At 37.3% G+C, this 20,134-nt stretch overlaps 1 protein-coding gene across 3 annotated transcripts in view; it reads left to right on the top strand.

Annotated features, from left to right (window-relative positions):
* LANCL1 (LanC like glutathione S-transferase 1) overlaps window positions 1-20,134 on the top strand; it is a 45,931-nt gene that overhangs the window by 9,440 nt on the left and 16,357 nt on the right. For all 3 annotated transcript variants that reach the window (XM_019022167.4, XM_004033148.5, XM_004033147.5), the window contains exon 4: window positions 12,494-12,701. In XM_019022167.4, coding sequence (XP_018877712.1) covers window positions 12,494-12,701 — 208 coding nt within the window. The remainder of the gene's footprint in view (window positions 1-12,493; window positions 12,702-20,134) is intronic.

Below are 20,134 nucleotides of genomic sequence, written 5' to 3'. Positions count from 1 at the left end.
ATGTCGAATCATAATTTTCCTAGAGCTAAGTGTAACTTAAATCTAGAAGGGACTAGCGATTGATTCTAAACTTAATACTGTAAAACATTACTATTTTTGTAGCTTTATTAAACAGTTACTTGCCATTCTTTTCTGCTTTCTCCCAAACCCTTATTTTCTATTGCAAAATTATAAAGTTTCCAATTTGTACCATGCATCAATTCATACTAAACCCCATAATTGTATGTCTTTGTTTCTACTTCATGACTCTAAAGAAAGCTACAAAACTGGGCTGCCCAACTTCTTAATACCTCATTCATGGTGTGTCTAGATTTGTCTTAGTTGCTCAGTTGATCTTGAAAATGAAAGAGTTCTAGTGAAGAGATGACACATTCATGTGTTTAATGTTAGATGTGTAAAGTTGACCCTTAACAATGTGCAGTTTAAGGGCACATGCCCATTGACACTCTCAAAAGTTTATGTATAACTTTTGTCTCCCCCAAAACTTAACCACTAATAGCTTGCTGTTGAGGAAGCCTTACTGATAACATAAATAGTTGATTAACACATATTTTGTGTGTTACATTTAATCTGTACTGTATTTTTACAATAAGGTAGAAAAAAGAAAATGTTAAGAAAATCATAAGGAAGGGAAAATACATTTACTGTTCATTGAGTGGAAGTGGATCATTATAAAGGTCTTCATCCTCGTTTTCACATTAAGTAGGCTGAGGAAGAGGAGGAAAAGAAAGAATTGGTCTTGCTCTCATGGGTGGCAGAGGCAGAAGAAGTGAAGGGAGGTGGAAGGGAAGGCAGGAAAGGCAGGAACACTCAGTAACTTTGCAAAAATACATCGTAATTTCTGTCGGACCTTTTTGCTTTTTCATTTCTCTAAAAATGTCTGTACGTTGGCAATTCTTCCACCATTTGCTTTACTGTCAGTGCCCATACCATATACGAATCCGTGTCAGAAATGAAGTAAAAAGCAGTATTGAATAATCAAAACCCTTTTGCCAGACTGTCTAACATCAGTTCGTTTTCTGGTGCTGCTGCTTCTATATCTTCCTCATCCTTTAGTACTGGTTCTTAAGAACTCATCTTCATCAAGTTGCTTTCTATTAATTCCTCTGGTGTGGCGTCTATTAGCTCTTGAATTTCTCCAAGATTCATTTCTTGAAATCCTTCATCCCCATCCCCCCACTTTTTTTTGCCATATCCACATCTCTCTCATGATCTCCTTGATTGGTGCCTGTGAAGTCACGCACACTATCTGAACCCAGTTTTCTCCAGCAGGAATTTATTGTTTCAGCCTTGATGGTTTTTGTGGCTTTACTGTATCAACGATGGCATCTCAGTGGTGTAATTCTTCTAGACTTTCATGATGTTCTCTCTATCTGGTTTGTTCTGTGAAAGGGTCACATATGCAAAGTGACCCCCAAATGCTGAAGTAGCTGAAAAATCAAAGAAGGAGGCAGAAAATCCAATTTGTCAGTAAAGGCTGTTTTATTGGAGAACTTAGAGACACAAGCATGGTCTTGGTCAGCCACAAGGCAGGAAGATCTCAACACTGCTACTCCAGAGACCCAGGGCTTACATACCATAGGGAAAGGCAACCCTCAAAAACAGGCAAGACTACTATGTGTATCACAGCCTATAATTTGTGCATTAGCACCAAGGTTCCTTTGTTCTTATACTAGGAGCAGTAAACAAAGTAAAAACCAGGAGGCATTCACAGGGCCGGGGCTAATCAGAAGTCGGTGTAGAGGATTAGCCTACAAGATGGAGTCACTTTTATCTCCACAGGGTACTCCATAGCACTGACAATCCGTTCCGTAAAGTACTATTTATAATGAGCCTGAGAGGTCCTTATGACCCCCTGATGTAGAGGCTGAATTAGAGACCTGTTTGGGGCAAGTAGACCACTTTGATGCCTTCAGTGTTGAACTCTTGGGTTCTGGGTAGCTAGGGGCATTGTGCACTATTGAAAAAACTTTAAAAGGCAGTCCCTACTGGCAAGATATTTCCCTACATCAAGGAGAAAGCATTGGTGGAACCAAACCATTAAAAAAGGTTCTTGTTGTCCAAGCTTTCCTGTACAACCAAAAGATTGGCAGCTGGTGCTCATCTTTTCTCTTCAAGACCCAGGGGTTGGCAGCTTTATAAATAAGGGTAGTCCTGATCATAAACCCTACTGCATTTGCATTAAACAGTAGAGTTAGTCTGTTCCTTCTTGCCTTAAATCCTGGTGGTCATTTCTCTTCCTTACTAATGCATGTCCTTTGTGGCTTTTTCCCCCCAGAATAGGGTTCAAAACCTTTTCAGGCAGATAGCCTTTCTCCTCAATTTTTCTTCATCATACCTGGGAACTTGTCTGCCGCCTCTTGGTTGGCAGAAGCTGCTGCTTCTGTTATCTTGACAATTTTTTAAGCCAAACTTCTTCCTATAATTATCAAACCAACCCTTGCTGGCATTAAATTATACAGCTTTAGATCGTTTTGCTTCTAGTTGCCGTATATTGACTTCACGTTTTCTTGAATCATTTTAGAGTCCTGCACCAACATAAAGGCTACATTTTCAGTATGTACTGCAGTTTCACAAAAAATACAAGGTTTTTGTGCCTGCTGCTGTAACTGCAGTGATGGCTTCATGAATTTCCTTTTCATTCTTTACAGTGGTCCTTATGCTGGATTCATTTATCTTAAAATGGAAGGCAACTGCAGCTGCAGACCTCAATCTATGGTTACATTATATCAAGCAGTTCAGGTGTTTTGTGTAATGTCACGACTTTTTTCTGCTTCGTGGAAGCACTTTCAGCATCACTAGTGGCACTTTGTATGTGTCCCATGGTGTTATTCAAGGTTTACAATATTGCACTGAAAACAATTAAAAATATGCAAGAATCAGAACAGATTACTCTTTACTGTGATATGTAATTTACTGGAGAGACAGAGATAATGATCTCAAGCAGAGATAATTCACATCACATGTTATTTTAAGCGGAGCAACACTTGATTTCACATCAGCAACAGGAGGTGGCTAAGAAGTTATTGCTGTACTACAGTATGCACTAGAGTTAATTTACGAAGTTATTTAATATTTCATCTTTACAATTGTTCACATTTCTCTTGACTGCAGGTGGCGCTATGTACAGTCTGTATGCATAAGTTTTAATAAATTTTAGCTTTTTATAATAGATTTGTGTATATTTTATCCTAGTGATAAAATAGACTAGTAACTATATATATTTTGTGCATTCATGACACACCTTTTTCTTAATGTTTTCGATATTTCTGGTCTACACAGTTCATCTGCAAGTTTTTTCAAATTGTCGACAAAAGCCCATAAAAGTTTCCACTATATATATATTTTTTGAATCTGTGTACAAGTAGACCCATGCAGTTCAGACCCATGTTGTTTAAAAGCCCACTGCACTTGGAACTGAAAAACTGACTCCTTTTTTTCCCCATCTGTCTTTTCAACAAAAATTAAAACTAATAGAAGGTACTTATTAGAATTCTGCTAAAGTACTTCTGAGTGTTAAACATGCTTAGTAAAATGATTATTACAATTAGTTAGGACTTTACAATTTTATTTTGTTGTTTCATTCCCCAGTAGTATGTAGATGGTCTGATAATTAACGCTAGTTCAGATAAGATTAGGATTTAGAATAGGATTATTCCAAATAATTCGTATATACAAAATGCTTCGTTGGTAAGGGTGATATGTCCAGGTTTAAATAGAAATGTAAAAGAAGCAAATAATTGCTTAAGAAAGTACTTTACACTTACTTTACAAACTGTTTTACAACTGAAATTATCTTGGCTTTTATTTTAAAATTGAAGCAGAGTGTATGAAATAGTGAAGAGATTGGTTGACATGAACTTTTAATAGAACTCAAACGTCATTTCCACTGCAGCCTACATATTTACACCTGTGAGTTGTCATAGTGCAATTTTACAAGCTGTATCCCTGACTTTTACCTTTTTTATTCACAGCAGAGGTAAAAATGCCCTGACCGTGGGAAAGAAAGGAGGGAAGAATTTTAAAAACCTGTAGCTGTCTCATATTGTCTAAAGAGGCAGTTATTACCATAAATCCCTCTGGTCTCTCTCATGCTCGTTCAGGAATGGGATGTTATGATTAATCAATTTTTCAGACAGTAATTTAGACTTAACAAATTACTTCTATAATGTTCAAAAAAAGAATAATAAAATAGATTGACTGAATGTTGGTTCCCAAGGGAATAAAGATCATCAGTATGCAGTTTTATGATCATTTGACTGTTGGAGGACAGGAGTAAGATTAAAACACTCTTCGTGGTGATAAAATGTTACTGCAGTTAACATCTGAATGACAAGACAGGGTGCGGGCACGTACACCAATAACTACTATTGTATGCCAGGCACCATTTTAAGTGTGTTGCATTAATTCGCTAATCTAAACCTCAAAAAAACTTTATATAGCCAGGTCTGGTGGTGGGTGCTTGTAATCCCAGCTACTCAGGAGGCTGAAGCAGGAGAATTGCTTGAATCCGGGAGGCGGAGGTTGCAGTGAGCCAAAATCGTGCCACTGTACTCCAGCCTGAGCAACAAAGGGAGACTGTCTCCAAAAAAAAAAACCTTTATGGCCAGAATACCATTCATATCCCCATTTCACCGATGAGAAAAATGAAGCAAAGCAAGGCTGAGTACTTCATTCAAGGTTATAGAGCTAGTGACAATGTTAAGGTTCAACCCAAACAAGCCTGGCTCTTGAGTCCTGCTCTTTACCCTATGAGCATGTGTGTATATGTGTGTTTACTCTCAGCCTCTACATATGAGTTTATTCTGTACACTTTATAAGTGAAGAAGGTTTATTCATAAGCTATAAGATGGAGTAGTTTGAACAATGACATGATACTCATTCCATACAAACTTCATAGAAGTGGCTAATGACTAGTCAGATTTAAGTGTTTTATTAAAATAAATAAGAGTCAGAGTAAGCCCTGATAAAGTATGAAAGGAATTTGGAAAGTAAGAAGGAAACAAGGCTTATTAGGCAAGAGTAATTACTATTTAAAAAGTTATTTAGAATTGGACATAAACCCTGAGAAGACTTACAGGCATTTGCAGCTAGAAAAATGAAAAAATCTCCAGTGTTTTTCTATAGAAGGTGTTTTTCCCCTTCCTAATCTTGTATTAATATATTCAGCATGGTTTCAGGATAGAAAATTAATTGGGCCGAGACAGCTTTTCCTCGTAATTGCTTGTTTTTGAAAAGGCTTAAAGATCTTCTCAAGTGAATTATCATCCATAGTCTGAAATCAATTGGTAGCTCTTGCAGCTGTTAATAAGTGATATTTTGAATGAACAGCCTCAGTTCTTTTCACCAAAATTTTCCTTTGTAAAATTTAGTACATGGGAGCGTAATGCATCATGATATTGATGTATGACATATGCCTGCAATAAGCATTGAGTTGTTCATTTTTAGCCTTAATCTTTTCCCAGTAGACTTACCGGAATTATGTGCTCATGGCTCGTGTAGCAGGGGACACATTTTAGTTATTTAGGAACCCCATTAAGAGTTGTTATATATGACTCTACACATAGCAGCAGACAGTACAGAAAAATAGCAAGCCTGGAGGCCCCTTAAGATCAAATCCACTGGTCAGCTACTGAGTGGTTCCCAGTGGTGTCCAGAGATCACTGGGGACTCACCAGAGAACATAATGCTACCTGCCATGGAGCTGGTCTGGGTTTTGATCCAGGTAGACTGTAGGTGCTAGTGGGGAGAACATTCTAAAGTGCTTTATAAAATGGAAACCACAAAACACTGGTAAGGAATTGTTATTATAAAGGATTAAATGAGCAGATAAGGTGTTCTTGTGTTAGAAATAAACATTTAATCAAAAAGATTCCTTCCCTTGCAGATAACGTAGTAGAAAAGTTAAGTAAACCCAAGGGATGGCTGATCTCACTACTGTCTTTAAGAGACAATAAGGGAAAATGCTAGCCCTTATTTCATTTTTTTTCCCACTCTTAACTGTGACGATTCTTAGGGGAAATGATGATCAGCTCACACTTAAAAAAAAAAAAAATACATACAGGACTCTAGGGACTTCCGTTCTGAAAGACATGACCCAATCTTCTGTAACCGACTCACAAAGTTAATGAGGCTAAAATTGGCATGTATTCCCTCTTTTCAAATATTAGATAACATTTTAAACAAGAGGATATGTAGCATAATCCCTAGAGTAATATTAACTTGCACTCTAAATGCAAGTCATTATAGTGTTTCAAGATGCTGTTCCTCTGATCTACTAAATGTATAGCCTTTGAGCTGCAGATTTCGCATGTGGGTGTTAGTTACTGCTGACACCAGACTTACTTGAAAGGAGTCACTCTGGCCAGGTGTCTTCTCTTTGCAATTTGATCTCTTTGTAAGTAGCTCTTCATCAGAGCCAGCATTTCAGTGTTTAATTTGAGCCCTGGCCAAGTGTCCTTCACCTTCACCTTCATTAGATGCACCTATCCCACCCAGCCAGAGGTGTTAGGACAAGTAGAAAGAGCTATGGGCATGGATTTACGCTGGATTCATTAGAGCACTTCACAATGGCCACTAGATAGATGAATGCAATTGTGGAGTTTAGACACCACCATTGGGCTTGAGTGAACCAGAGTAGGATGAGAGTGTGAAACAGATCAGAAAAAAGTAGGAAGGAAGGAAGACATGTTTAAACAATCTGACTTTTACAGCCAACACCAAGAAGGCTTGGTGTTTGTCATTTTCATTCCAGTAACGTCAACACTTAGCCCAGTGCCCACTTCATAGTTGGTGGGCTGCAGGGCACTGGGGGAAGGAAAACAGTGTTTCCCTGTTTTTTTGTTTTGTTTTTTTCATCTTATTTCCTATTGGATAGTCAGCTCTGAAATTAAGAAGAAAAGAAAAGACACATCTTTAGAGTACTTATTTGCCCTCTTTATTCTCTGTTTTACTCATTTGTTTGGGGCAATATTATTAAATTAAAGGTGTGGAGTCGTAACTAGTTTCCTCCCCAGATCATCTGTGAAAGCACTGGAGTATTTGAAAGCCACAGCCCACGATGCTCAGCTTTAGTCAGACAGCTGGGCAGATGTCCTACTCAGTGGATTGTTGACAGTTCAGGCATGGGGAGAGTGCTGTGCACAGTAACAACAGTGCTCTAAAGACAAGTGTGATTTTGTTGAAGAAATGGAAATGCACATGGTCAACATTCAGCACAAAATTGAGAAACAATTACAAAGGAACATGTTAGAAATTATCAACCTGATATAGAAAGACAGGTGGTCATACTTGCACTCAGAGAATACTTTCACTTCTTATTTTTTCATAAATCTGAAAAGAAGAAAACATAATAATTGATGAGCCGTTAAAGTTTCAAGTAGGGAAAAATGTATTTGAACTTAGATTGGAACACCCAAGTGCCCCCTCCTTTGGGAAGTTCCTGTCTCCATATCATTCTAAACTAATGAGTGTTAGTTAAGCACCTCCAGTGAGCCTTGTAGATCTAAAATCTGAACATGATTTTCCCTACCAGAGTACATGAAGGGAGTCTTTAAATGCCCTTGAACTGCACGAAAATGCCTCGCAGAGCTAAAGTACCATGGCACAAAGCTTTTTACATCACTGTAAGCCGGTCGTAAGACAAATGAAAAATGTTGAGGAATAATCTGTAGAATGCAAAATCGCAGAAAAGTATTTTGAGAGATTCATGTTATCTGTGGAGATTTTTATCTCCATATGCATATGAGACACAGCAAGGTCTTGATTGGCCAAAATGAATAGGACTAATGATCCCTCAGAAATTCAAAGGCTTAGTATTAATTACTTCTCAACAGCTGGCTGTATTTATAGTACTGCTTGGCATAAGTTGCTGAGTAAGGAAATTGCAGATTTAGAAGTGTCCCTAAATAATTTACCCTCCCATCCCCAGGGTAGTAGCTACAGGAAAAAAAAAAAATCTAGTTCACAGCTTTCATGCTGAAGCCAGGACTGATTCCTATTACAACAGGAATTTTATTTGGTCCTCACAGCATGTTTTTTTGTATGTTTGTTTGTTTGTTTGTTTTTAATAGTTATCAACATTTCAAGACCAAGAAATTCTTAGGGTAAACTGACAGGCAGTGCCAGACTTCCTGAACTTCTTGTACGGAATGACATCTATTACTGGTCTTCAGAGCAGTACTCTCCTTGGAATGTTCTGCAGTAATGGAAATGTTGTTATTTCCATCGTGACAGCCACTAGCCACATGTGACTATTGAACATTCTAAATGTGGCTAGCATGACTAAGATTGAATTTTAAATTGTGTTTACTTTTAATTATATTTCTGTAGACATTTATGGTTAGAGGGTATCATACTGGACACTGCACTTCTAGATGAACCAGGCAGGTTCCAGGAGTAGTAATTCAAAGTACTATACATCTGGATGTGTAGATTTTCTTCTATGTTTTCTTCTAGTTGTTTTACAGTTTCTGGTCTTAAGTCTTTAGTCCATTTTGAGTTGACTTTTGTATATAGTGTGAAATGAGGTTCAAATTTCATTCTTCTGCTTGTGGATATACATAATAGTCATACTTACGAATATGACATTTAGTAACACCATTTATTAAATATAAAATAATTCTAAACTCTAGATCAGTTTAGAGCAGATTTTTACAATTAAGTTCAATCAAAATTTAAATCTCATTCAAGTTTTTTCTGGTCTAGAAGAGAAGATGAAGGGAAGGAAGCATGTCTCCACTCTATTTTTTGCTTAGCAGACAGCACAAAAGGAAATGTAATGTGATATTCAAATTTCAGCCCAAGAATACACTTGGCTAAAACTGGCTTTTGTCACATTTTAAAGTAGATGCATATTCTTTGATAAAAGGTGAAAGAAAATATTGAAAAGATGAAACTGCCTACATCATTCTTTGTCAAAACTTGAACAATTTTGGCTGTTATGTTAGAAGTCAGTAGAAATGTTTTTTTCTCATTAAGTGTCCTTCAGAGAATAGAATCATATTTGGGGATGAATTTATTAATGGATACAACTGTACTCTTTCCTCCCAAACCTGATTCTCCAACAGAGGGGTTTGCCATCTCAGTGGATGGCACCATTTTCCATTTAGCTGTTGAAGTTAGTCATCGGGAGGCATTTTGACATCTTCTTCTCCGCCATCCCCCACCAGCTGCTGATTTTACTTTCTAGACAGGTGTCTTTCCAGTTCATTCTGACAAGATCTGTATTGCACCACCCACCCTGTGTCTCGCTCCTACTCCTGAAGCATCCTCCTAACTGTTCCTCCTGCATCCACTGTTTCATACACTCCCTTGCAAACCTTACAGTGCAGTTATGGTGAACTTTTAACAAAACAAATCTAAGTATGTTCTTCCCATGCTTAAAATGGGTGCATTTCAAATGAAACTCCAAATCCTAACTGGCCTGCTAGACTCTGTGTAATCTAGCTTCTGCCTGCCTCTCTAGCTTTGAGAAGAGCTGTCTTCCTTAGGATTAGGCCTAGCAGGACATGGCACTACATCTAAAATAACAGTGGCTTTAACAGAACCGAAGTTTATTTTTCTTTTGTGTAAGTAGGCAATCCATGGACTGGTGTGGCAGCTTCACAGTCCTCCAGGATTAGGTGGCTTTGATCTTTGAAACTTTACCACCCTCAGCACAGAGCTTCCAACTCATGGTCCTTAGACCATGACTGCTCTAGCTGCACCATCACATCTGCATTCCAGCCAGGAAGAAAGTAGAAAAGGAAATAAATCGCCAGTGCCTTCCCTTCAAGAACATTTTCCAAAGTTGCCTCCACTACTCCCACTGCATCCTGTTGTTCAGAACTTCGCCACATAGCCATACCCAGCTGTGAAGAAAATTGTTCTTAGCAGCCTGTGCCCAGCTAAAATCCAGGGCATTATTGTTGAGAGAAAGGCAAGATACATTTGGAAAACCACTTACTCTCCATCACAAGAGCTAACTCCTCATTTTCTAGAGTAGAATATGAGTCAGAAATATCTGACATAGAAGACTTAACAGATAGCACATAAGCATATTATTAGAAATAGAAAGACAGATACTAGAGAAAATGGCTGAAACTGATGAAAATGGTTGCCTCTGGAAGGCAGGAACACAGTGAACCAGAGGACTGGTGTTTTGCGTATTAAATCTTTCAGTACTGTATAATTTTTTCCATGAAGAACATATATATTTTGATAAACATTGCATTTGAAGGCATTTCTTAAGGCATTGACTGAAGCCAGGCCCACAAGTATGTATTAGGACTGGGTGAATTTTCCCTGCAAAGCCCGTGAAGTTGTGTTTTTATTTCCCACCTTGCCAACCATCCCTGAGTCTTTGGTATTGATTCAAAGGTGGTGGTGTATGCATGGTTATTGTCAACAGTTGAGGATCATAAAGATCAGGTTTAAGACATTTGGCCACAAGCAGTCCTCCCTTTTTTCTGTCATTAGGGCACATTCTATCATTTTCTATTATATAAAATACTGATGAGGTATTAAATGTCTGTGACATAATACATTTTGTCTTATTTTCCTGACCTGGGCTGATTTATAATAAGCATGTGCAGGAAACTTTTTCTAATTGGCAGCAGCACTCACCACTTAAAGTCCTTTTCCTCCATGGATGTTCTGTGACAGGGAATGTAGACACAGTAAACTATCATCTGCAGAAGATTGCTTATCAAAATCCACAGACCCAGAGGCCCACATGAGAGGTAGGGGAGAACTGGAACATGAGATTGTGGAATCCCAGAAACTAGAAAGATAATTCTCTGCCTATCAAAAAGAAAGTTTTAATCCAAATGTACTCTTGTGAGACTTGAGAAATGATTACCTGTTTTTCATGAGAAATACACCAAATCTTATAATTGCAAGCCTTAATAGGTTTTGTTTGTTAAATAGTTAAGCCAAGAGGAATTGTTGCTAATGAGAGACAAAGATCTGAAACAAAAACAATCACTGGGCTTGTGTTTAATCACTTTTTATTTTCTCACATCTCCATCATGTCATTATCTGGCTTTGGTGCTTACATAACTTAATTAGGAGAGTTCAGGCAGCAATGGGAATAGGAGGGCAAAATGAAAGGTTAACAATTTAAATGGATCACCTGCAGATGCGTGATATGGATGGAGATGAAGCCTATTAAGGACCTAATTTTAGAAGAAGCTCTTGACATCAATCATTTCTGAAAAGGGGATTTTTTTTTTCTTACCTACACACAAGGTTTTGTACACTTGTCTACAAACCTTAAGCATTGATGCATCTGATCATCAGCTTGTGGGATTACTAACACCAAGCCACTTTGAAAGAGCAGTCAAGGTTATTAACTTTGGCAAGAAATGAAAATTTGGCCTTAATATACATGTGAAATTGAATTGTCTGTAGCACAAAGCTTTGGAGATTACCCATGCAAAATGAGAAAACTATCTAAATTTAAAATTGTCCTCAGTACAGGGAAAGTAATTTTGCAGACAGCATTTTTACTGCATTGAAATCCGTGAAGATTGGCTCTATTAATTTAAATTTAAACAGAGGTTCTGTGTCTTCTAAAAATGGCAAATGAGATGGAAAATGTACTTGAAGGGAAGAAATGGGTTTCTGGAAATGCTGCAGGCAGGCAGGCAGGCTTCCTACTCCACATCTTTGAGTCTGCCCTGAGACCAGTTAGCTTCAGAGGGAAGGTTCTTTCCACTGTGACAGGCATTTGAAATAAGGACATGCAGACAATGCCTCTATTACATATTTCAGGCTTCAAGAGTAGGGTAAGAAACTGATCAAGTAGAGCCCAAGGCAAAAGTCATTGGTGGCTTTTACATTACATTTACCAAAGTAGGTGGGTCCTCGACAGCAAAAAATCTAGGGGTTGAATATTTTCTCTCAGCTATCAAATAACTTTTTTATAATCCCTGCCTGGAAGGATACTGGGGCAGGGGATTTGGTTACATTAACTACCTTTTCACAAAAAAAAAAAAAAAAAAAAAAAACACACACACACACACAAAACAAACTTTTACGTAAAGAGAAATTGAAATTTTCATTCCCTGGTCTTTGAATTTCTTTAGTTCACAACAAACCCTTTCTTATTAAATAATTATTGGTAAATCAATTACATTTATTTGGAACCCTAGTTTAATGACACATCATTTCGACATCAAGAAGAATACATTAACACAATAACCAGAGTACAACAAAGACTAATAATAGGCTGTGTGTCTCTTTATTGGCCAGAGCCTTAGAGACCTTATTATTTAATAGAGTTGTCATAATGAGGAAACTGAGGACAAGTAGGTGGTTGGCTTATGCTTGTTCGTAGGGTTGCTTACTAATAGAGCTGAGCCTAGAATTAAAGTCACCCAAACTTCCAGATCATTAATATATTTGCTACAGGTTATCAAAAATCGCTGCTGAGTAGACACCATGCCAAAAATAATAAAATAACTGCCTTTCCTCATCTTTACATTGTTTTCTTTCTTTTTTTTTTTTTCAGGTATTGCTGTGCTTTACTTACATCTTTATGATGTATTTGGGGACCCTGCCTACCTACAGTTAGCACATGGCTATGTAAAGCAAAGTCTGAACTGCTTAACCAAGCGCTCCATCACCTTCCTTTGCGGGGATGCAGGCCCCCTGGCAGTGGCCGCTGTGCTATATCACAAGATGAACAATGAGAAGCAGGCAGAAGATTGCATCACACGGTAATCGTGTTTCTATATGAGGATTATTTTCTAGACATCATTATGCATTGATTCTGCATGTGTTAACAAAAGAACATTCTAGTGAGTTTACTTTTCTCTTAGCAGATAAATCTCACTGCTGTCATTTGATGAATTGTCATATTCCTGTGTTGTAGTTAAGGAACAACGATTATAATCCCTATTTTAGTGCAAGATAAAAGACACTGTCATGTTCCAGATTAAACATCAGTTCAATAATGTAAATGAGATCAAAAGCCTTAACATATGGTTACTAATCCAAAATGCTGTCCAAGATCTGTAATTCAAGGAAATGCAGTTCAGTTCCTACAGGTGGGCTGGGAGAGTCCTTCTAAGGGACCACAGACTGATTCAAAACGGCCTTTCTTAGAGGCAATGACATGCACATCCTGATTTTCATTTTGGTATAAATTATGGTGGTCCACTAGAAGCTGGTGAATTATGAAGAATTATTAAATGTTTGTACTAATAGACTTTAATTGTTGCCTTACCAGAGTTTATTAAGCACTCTTTCGGAGTTCTAAGAACCCTGGCTGCCGTGCGACTCTGCATGCATCGCTCTTAGGCTCCACTGCGCGTGCTAACACCAGCAACGTTTTAACCAGTGACTGTCCCTGAGTTGACCATGGTGTTTGATTCCCACTATTCTTTCTTATAGATTACTGTTAGGATGGCATTACCATCACCAATTTAGTTTGTCTAGGATCCGTTGGCTAATCTTATACTGTTTGCTGGTGTATATTTCAACAACAGGCTTTTTGGACTTTTTAAGATATCATAGTGCTGTATTCAAAAAAGGAATGATTTATACCCCTATTGTTTAGGCGTGTGTGTGTGTGTGTGTGTGTGTGTGCATATCTCCCTTCTCTCCCAATTTTTTCCCATACAGTGATATTTTCTTATTGTAACTAACTTTTTCCACTGGAAAGTGTAACAAAAAGAAGGGGTGGGAGTCTTTTGCTCCACCCAAAATGATTTGGGAATCATTATATTGGATCATTTTCTGAATTGACATATACTTCAAAACACCTTTTTTTAAATACATGCCTATGCTACATTTCTTAGGGGCTAGACATTACATAGTATAACTTTAAAAACACATTACTTAGTGTGTCTAGAGGAAAAAAACTGAACATTCCACTCCAGAGCTGAGAAGCTTTTAATATAAAACCTGTCACCAAGCTCGACCAAAATGAAAGATGAAACAAAACAGTGATTTCCCCCAAAGTTTAATTAAAGTGTGTTCCTTCCATAGTAGCTGACTTGCATAAGACTTGCCAATACAAAAACTGTTCCATACTCACCTAAATTTGAAACAGAGACTACCTTTTAACTTTTTTTTACATAGCTGATGTTTAAAGCCATCAGCCAACAACTGCTTTAGAGGTCCACAAGATACTCTCATTCAGTGAATCACTTGTTAAGTACCATCAGATAAATTGTAGTGCTCCCAATATTCTATATATAATGCCAGCCTTTCCATAATACGTGCAGCCACATTTTAATAGTTTGCTATGTGAGAAATGTTAATGTGTTCAATGAGACCAAGATTCATAGATTCAAACAGATGGGAATTTGTATCAAAGCACTAATTAAACAAAATTAAATATGTGTCTTTACCGGCTGCTTAGAGTCTTCTGTAGCTTGTATACCTGGGGACAACACACCAACTCTAGGGAGCAGCACTTGCCGATGTTAACTCACCTATACAACCCTCTTCTTCATGAAATCTTGAGGGCCTATTCTAACACACTCTTTGGGAAATGGTACGGTATCAATATTAGTGTATTAAAATGCTCTTAAGAGTATGCTAAGATTTTTGTTGTTTTTGGTATATTGGTACTAAGGGTGTTGTTGTCATTTACCTTTTTAAATTTTGACATTTTGACAGTATTTATAGCCAGTAGGCTTGTTAAGGTTAAAAATATAGTATGTGAATATAATAGGAAAATACACTATTTGTGGCTATAGCTTTGATTTTTTCAGATTTTTTATTTTATACAAAACAGAAAAAGAATGACTTGGAATGATTTGAAAGTTACGGAGTTTGCTTTATCTTTTCAAAGGAAAAATCTAGAAATTTGACTTAATTTCAAGAAATCCAAAATTATTTAGTATCAGTTATTTAGTAAACCTCCTTTAACTTTTTGCTAAACCTTTTTTCTCATTTTACAGACCTTTTGAGATCCCACGCTCACATTCTCTGTGTACTGCCTTTGTTGTGCTTCATTGCCAACATCATGTTCTAGCTAGCTTGCTTTTTCTACATTTTCTTAATGTAATGTTCTTTCAAAAGCATAATTTTTAAGTTTTAGAGACCAGACAGTCCTTTGAGATCATCAAAAGTCTAATCCTTACAGAAATTGAAATCCAGGGAAATCAGTGTTTCCCTATAGTACATATTCTTAACCTTGGGCCTCTGAGAATCTTAGGGTTTCTGGCAGTGTATAAAACCCCCAAATTATATTCAAGGAGGGAGCATTTGTGCTTTTCTTAAAGGGATCTATAACTCCCCAAAAGGAGGGTGTGTGTGTGTATGTTCATGTTCAAATTGTCCTACAAATGGCTTCGGGGTGGAGGGGAGGACAATACATTGCATTAATTTGTTCTACTGCCTGATACATATCAGATCTGTTTTCATCCCACCCACTTCTACACATCGGTGCCACAACATGAATAAAGTGTGTTGCCTGTTCCGAATTAGATGACTAACCTAACATTTATAGTGCTTTGGGGCCAGTACTTAGAATGATGAAGCACTCTGGCTTTCTGGTCCAGAAATATATAACCTCCCTTCTTGTAGTGTGACGAGTCAGTAATGGACATCTTTTTTTTTTTTTAATAAGCAGAAAAGGGATTTAAAAATATTTATTGTGATAAAATATACATAACATAAAATTTGCAATTTAACCATTTTTAAATGTACAGTTCATTGGCATTAATTATATTCACAGTGTTGTACAACCATCAGCACTATTTATTTTCAAAAAATGTTTTATTACTCCAACAGAAACTCTGTACCCAATAAAAAGTAATTCCCCATGCCCCCATAACATCATCCCCTGGTAATCTATATTCTACTTTTTCTATGAATTTGCTTATTTTAGGTATTTTATATAAGTGGAATTATACATTTGTTCTTTTGTGTCTGGCTTACTCCATTTAGCATAGTGTCTTCAGGGCTTATCTACATTATAGAATGTATCAAAACTTCGTTCCTTTCAATGACTGAATAATATTCCATTGTATGTATATACCACATTTCTTTTTTATCTCAGAAAAGGAATTTTTAAAAGGCTATTTAGTAGGTTCTGGAGAAGGAAGCCTGGAGCCTATATAGCCAGTGTGGGGCTGTGAGTGCTATGGGGGCTTTGGAATTCCAGCTGCACTCCCTACTGTGTGATCTTGGGTAAATTACTCTAAACCTTAGTCTCTCATTTGTAAAATAGAGATAAGGAATGTTGTGCAGATTATTTATTTGAGATAATTGATGGAAATCACTTAGCATAAATTATGGCACCTAAACTGAAAAAGTGCTTATAAATGTTACCTATTATTATGGCTTGTAAAAATCATTGCTTATGCTTCTACTTTCTTTTTTTGTTATTATACTTTGAGTTCCGGGGTACATGTGTAGAATATGCAGGTTACACAGGTATACACATGCCATGGTGGTTTGCTGCACCAATCAACCTGTCATCTACATTAAGTATGTCTCCTAATGCTATCCCTCCCCTAGTCCCCCACACCCTGACAGGCCCTGGTGTGTGATGTTCCCCTCCCCGTGTCCATGTGTTCTCATTGTTCACTTAATGAGTGAGAACATGTGGTGTTTGGTTTTCTGTTCTTGTGTTAGTTTGCTGAGAATGATGGTTTTTAGCTTCATCCATGTCCCTGCAAAGGACATGAACTCATCCTTTTTTATGGCTGCATAGTATTCCATGTTGTATATGTGCTACATTTTCTTTATCCAGTCTATCTTTGACGGACATTTGGGTTGGTTCCATGTCTTCGCTATTGTGAACAGTGTTGCAATAAACATACGTGTGCATTTGTCTTTGTAGTAGAATAAGTTATAATCCTTTGGGTATATACCCAGTAATGGAATTGCTGGTCAAATGGTATTTCTGGCTCTAGATCCTTGAGGAATTGCCACACTGTCTTCCACAATGGTTGAACTAATTTACACTCCCACCAACAGTGTAAAAGCATTACTATTTCTCCACATTCTATCCAGCATCTGTTGTTTCCTGACTTTTTAATGATCGCCATTCTAACTGGCATGAGATGGTATCGCATTGTGGTTTTGATTTGCATTTCTCTAATGACCAGTGATGATGAGCTTTTTTTCATATGTTTCTTGGCCACATAAATGTCTTCTTTTGAGAAGTATCTGTTCATATCTTTTTCCCACTTTTTGATGGAGTTGTGTTTTTTTTCTTGTAAATTTGTAGATTCTGGATATTAGCCCTTTGTCAGATGGATAGATTGCAAAAATTTTCTCCCATTCTGTAGGTTGCATGTTCACTCTGATGATAGTTTCTTCTGATATTCAGAAGCTCTTTAGTTTAATTAGATCCCATTTGTCAATTTTGGCTTTTGTTGCCATTGCTTTTGGTGTTTTAGTCATGAAGTCTTTACACATGCCTATGTCCTGAATGGTATTGCCTAGGTTGTCTTCTAGTGTTTTTATGGTTTTAGGCCTTACATTTAAGTCTTTAATCCATCTTGAGTTAATTTTTGTATAAAGTATAAGGAAGAGGTCCAGTTTCAGTTTTCTGCATATGGCTGGCCAGTTATCCCAGCACCATTTATTAAGTAGGGAATCCTTTCCCCATTGCTTATTTTTGTCAGGTTTGTCAAAGATCAGATGGCTTTACGTGTGTGTTGTTATTTCTGAGGCCTCTGTTCTGTTCTATTGGTCTATATATCTGTTTTGGTACCAGTACCATGCTGTTTTGGTTAATGTAGCCTTGTAGTATACTTTGAAGTCAGGTAGCATGATGCATCCAGCCTTGTTCTTTTTGCTTAGGATTCTTTTGACTATGCAGGCTCTTTTTTGGTTCCATATGAAATTTAAACTAGTTTTTTCTAATTCTGTGAAGAAAGTCAGTGGTAGCTTAATGGGGATAGCATTGAATCTATAAATTACTTTGGGCAGTATGGTCATTTCCCAATATTGATTCTTCCTATCCATGAGCATGGAATGGTTTTCCATTTGTTTGTGTCCTCTCTTATTTCCTTGAGCAGTGGTTTGTAGTCCTCCTTGAAGAGGTCCTTCACATCCCTTGTAAGTTGTAGTCCCAGGTATTTTATTCTCTTTGTAACAATTGTGAATGGGAGTTCACCCATGATTTGGCTCTTTGTCTATTATTAGCGTATAGGAATGCTTGTGATTTTTGCACATTGATTTTGTATCCTGAGACTTTGCTTATCACTTTAAGGAGATCTTGGGCTGAGATGAAGGGGTTTTCTAAATATACAATCATTTCATCTGCAAACAGAGACAATTTGACTTCCTCTGTTCCTATCTGAGTACCCTTTATTTCTTTCTCTTGCCTGATTGCCCTGGCCAGAACTTCCAATACTATGTTGAATAGGAGTGGTGAAAGAGGGCATCCTTGTTTTGTGCTGGTTTTCAAAGGGAATGCTTCCAGTTTTTGCCCATTCAGTATGATATTGGCTGTGGGCTTGTCATAAATAGCTCTTACTATTTTGAGATACATTCCATCAATACCTAGTTTATTGAGAGTTTTTAGCATGAAGGGCTGTTGAATTTTGTGGAAGGCCTTTTCTGCATCTATTGAGATAGTCATGTGGTTTTTGTCTTTGGTTCTGTTTATGTGACGGATTATATTTATTGATTTGTGTATGTTGAACCAGCCTTGCATCCCAGGGATGAAGCTGACTTGATCATGGTGGATAAGCTTTTTGATGTGCTCCTGGATTCGGTTTGCCAGTATTTTACTGAGGATTTTCATATTGATGTTTTTCAGGGATATTGGCCTGAAATTTTCTTTTTTTGTTGTGTGTCTGCCAGGTTTTGGTATCAGGATGATGCCTCATAAAATGAGTTAGGGAGGAGTCCCTTTTTTCCTATTGTTTGGAATAGTTTCAGAAGGAATGGTACCAGCTCCTCCTTGTACCTCTGGTAGAATTCGGCTGTGAATCTGTCTGGTCCTGGACTTTTTTTGGTTGGTAGGCTATTAATTACTGCCTCAATTTCAGAACTTGTTATTGGTCTATTCAGGGATTCAGCTTCTTCCTGGTTTAGTCTTGGGAGGGTGTATGTGTCAAGGAATTTATCCATTTCTTCTAGATTTTCTAGTTTATCTGCATAGAGATGTTTATAGTATTCTTTGATGGTAGTTTGTATTCCTGTGGGATCAGTGATGATATCCCCATTTATCATTTTTTATTGTGCCTATTTGATTCTTCTGTCTTTTCTTCTTTATTAGTCTGGCTAGTGGTCCATCTATTTTATTGATCTTTTCAAAAAACCAACTCTGGGATTCACTGATTTTTTTTGAAGGGTTTTTCATGTCTTTATCTCCTTCAGTTCTGCTCTCATCTTACTTATTTCTTGTCTTCTGCTAGCTTTTGAATTTGTTTGCTCTTGCTTCTCTAGTTCTTTTAATTGTGATGTTAAGGTGTCGATTTTAGATCTTTCCTTCTTTCTCTTGTGGGCATTTAGTGCTATAAATTTCCCTCTAAATGCTGCTTTAGCTGTATCCCAGAGATTCTGGTACATTGCGTCTTTGTTTTCATTGGTTTCAAATAACTTATTTATTTCTGCCTTAATTTCGTTATTTACCCAGTAGTCATTCAGGAGCAGGTTGTTCAGTTTCCATGTAGTTGTGCAGTTTTGAGTGAGTTTCTTGATCCTGAGTTCTAATTTGATTGCACTATGGCCTGAGAGACTGTTATGATTTCCATTCTTTTCCATTTTCTGAGGAGTGTTTTACTTCCAATTATGAAGTTAAGTTTAGAATAAGTGTGATGTGGTGCTGAGAAGAATGTACATTCTGTTGATTTGGGGTGGAGAGTTTTATAGATGTCTATTAGGTCTGCTTGGTCCAGAGCTGAGTTTAAGTCCTGAATATCCTTGTTAATTTTCTGCTTGTTGATCTGTCTAATATTGACAGTGGGGTGTTAAAGTCTCCCACTATTATTGTGTGGGAGTCTAAGTCTCTTTGTGGGTCTCTAAGAACTTGCTTTATGAATCTGGGTGCTCCTGTATTGGGTGCATATACATTTAGGATATTCAGCTCTTCTTGTTGTATTGATCCCTTTACCATTATGTAATGGCCTTCTTTGTCTCTTTTGATCTTTGTTGGTTTAAAGTCTGTTTTATCAGAGACCAGGATTGCAACCCCTGCTTTTTTTTTGCTTTCCATTTGCTTGGTCAATATGCC

This window comes from Gorilla gorilla, chromosome 11, assembly GCF_029281585.2.
Source record: "Gorilla gorilla gorilla isolate KB3781 chromosome 11, NHGRI_mGorGor1-v2.1_pri, whole genome shotgun sequence".
Taxonomy (NCBI): Eukaryota; Metazoa; Chordata; class Mammalia; order Primates; family Hominidae; genus Gorilla; species Gorilla gorilla.
The sequence above is the reverse complement of the archived record's forward strand: the minus strand, read 5'-3'. Positions and strand labels throughout refer to the sequence as shown.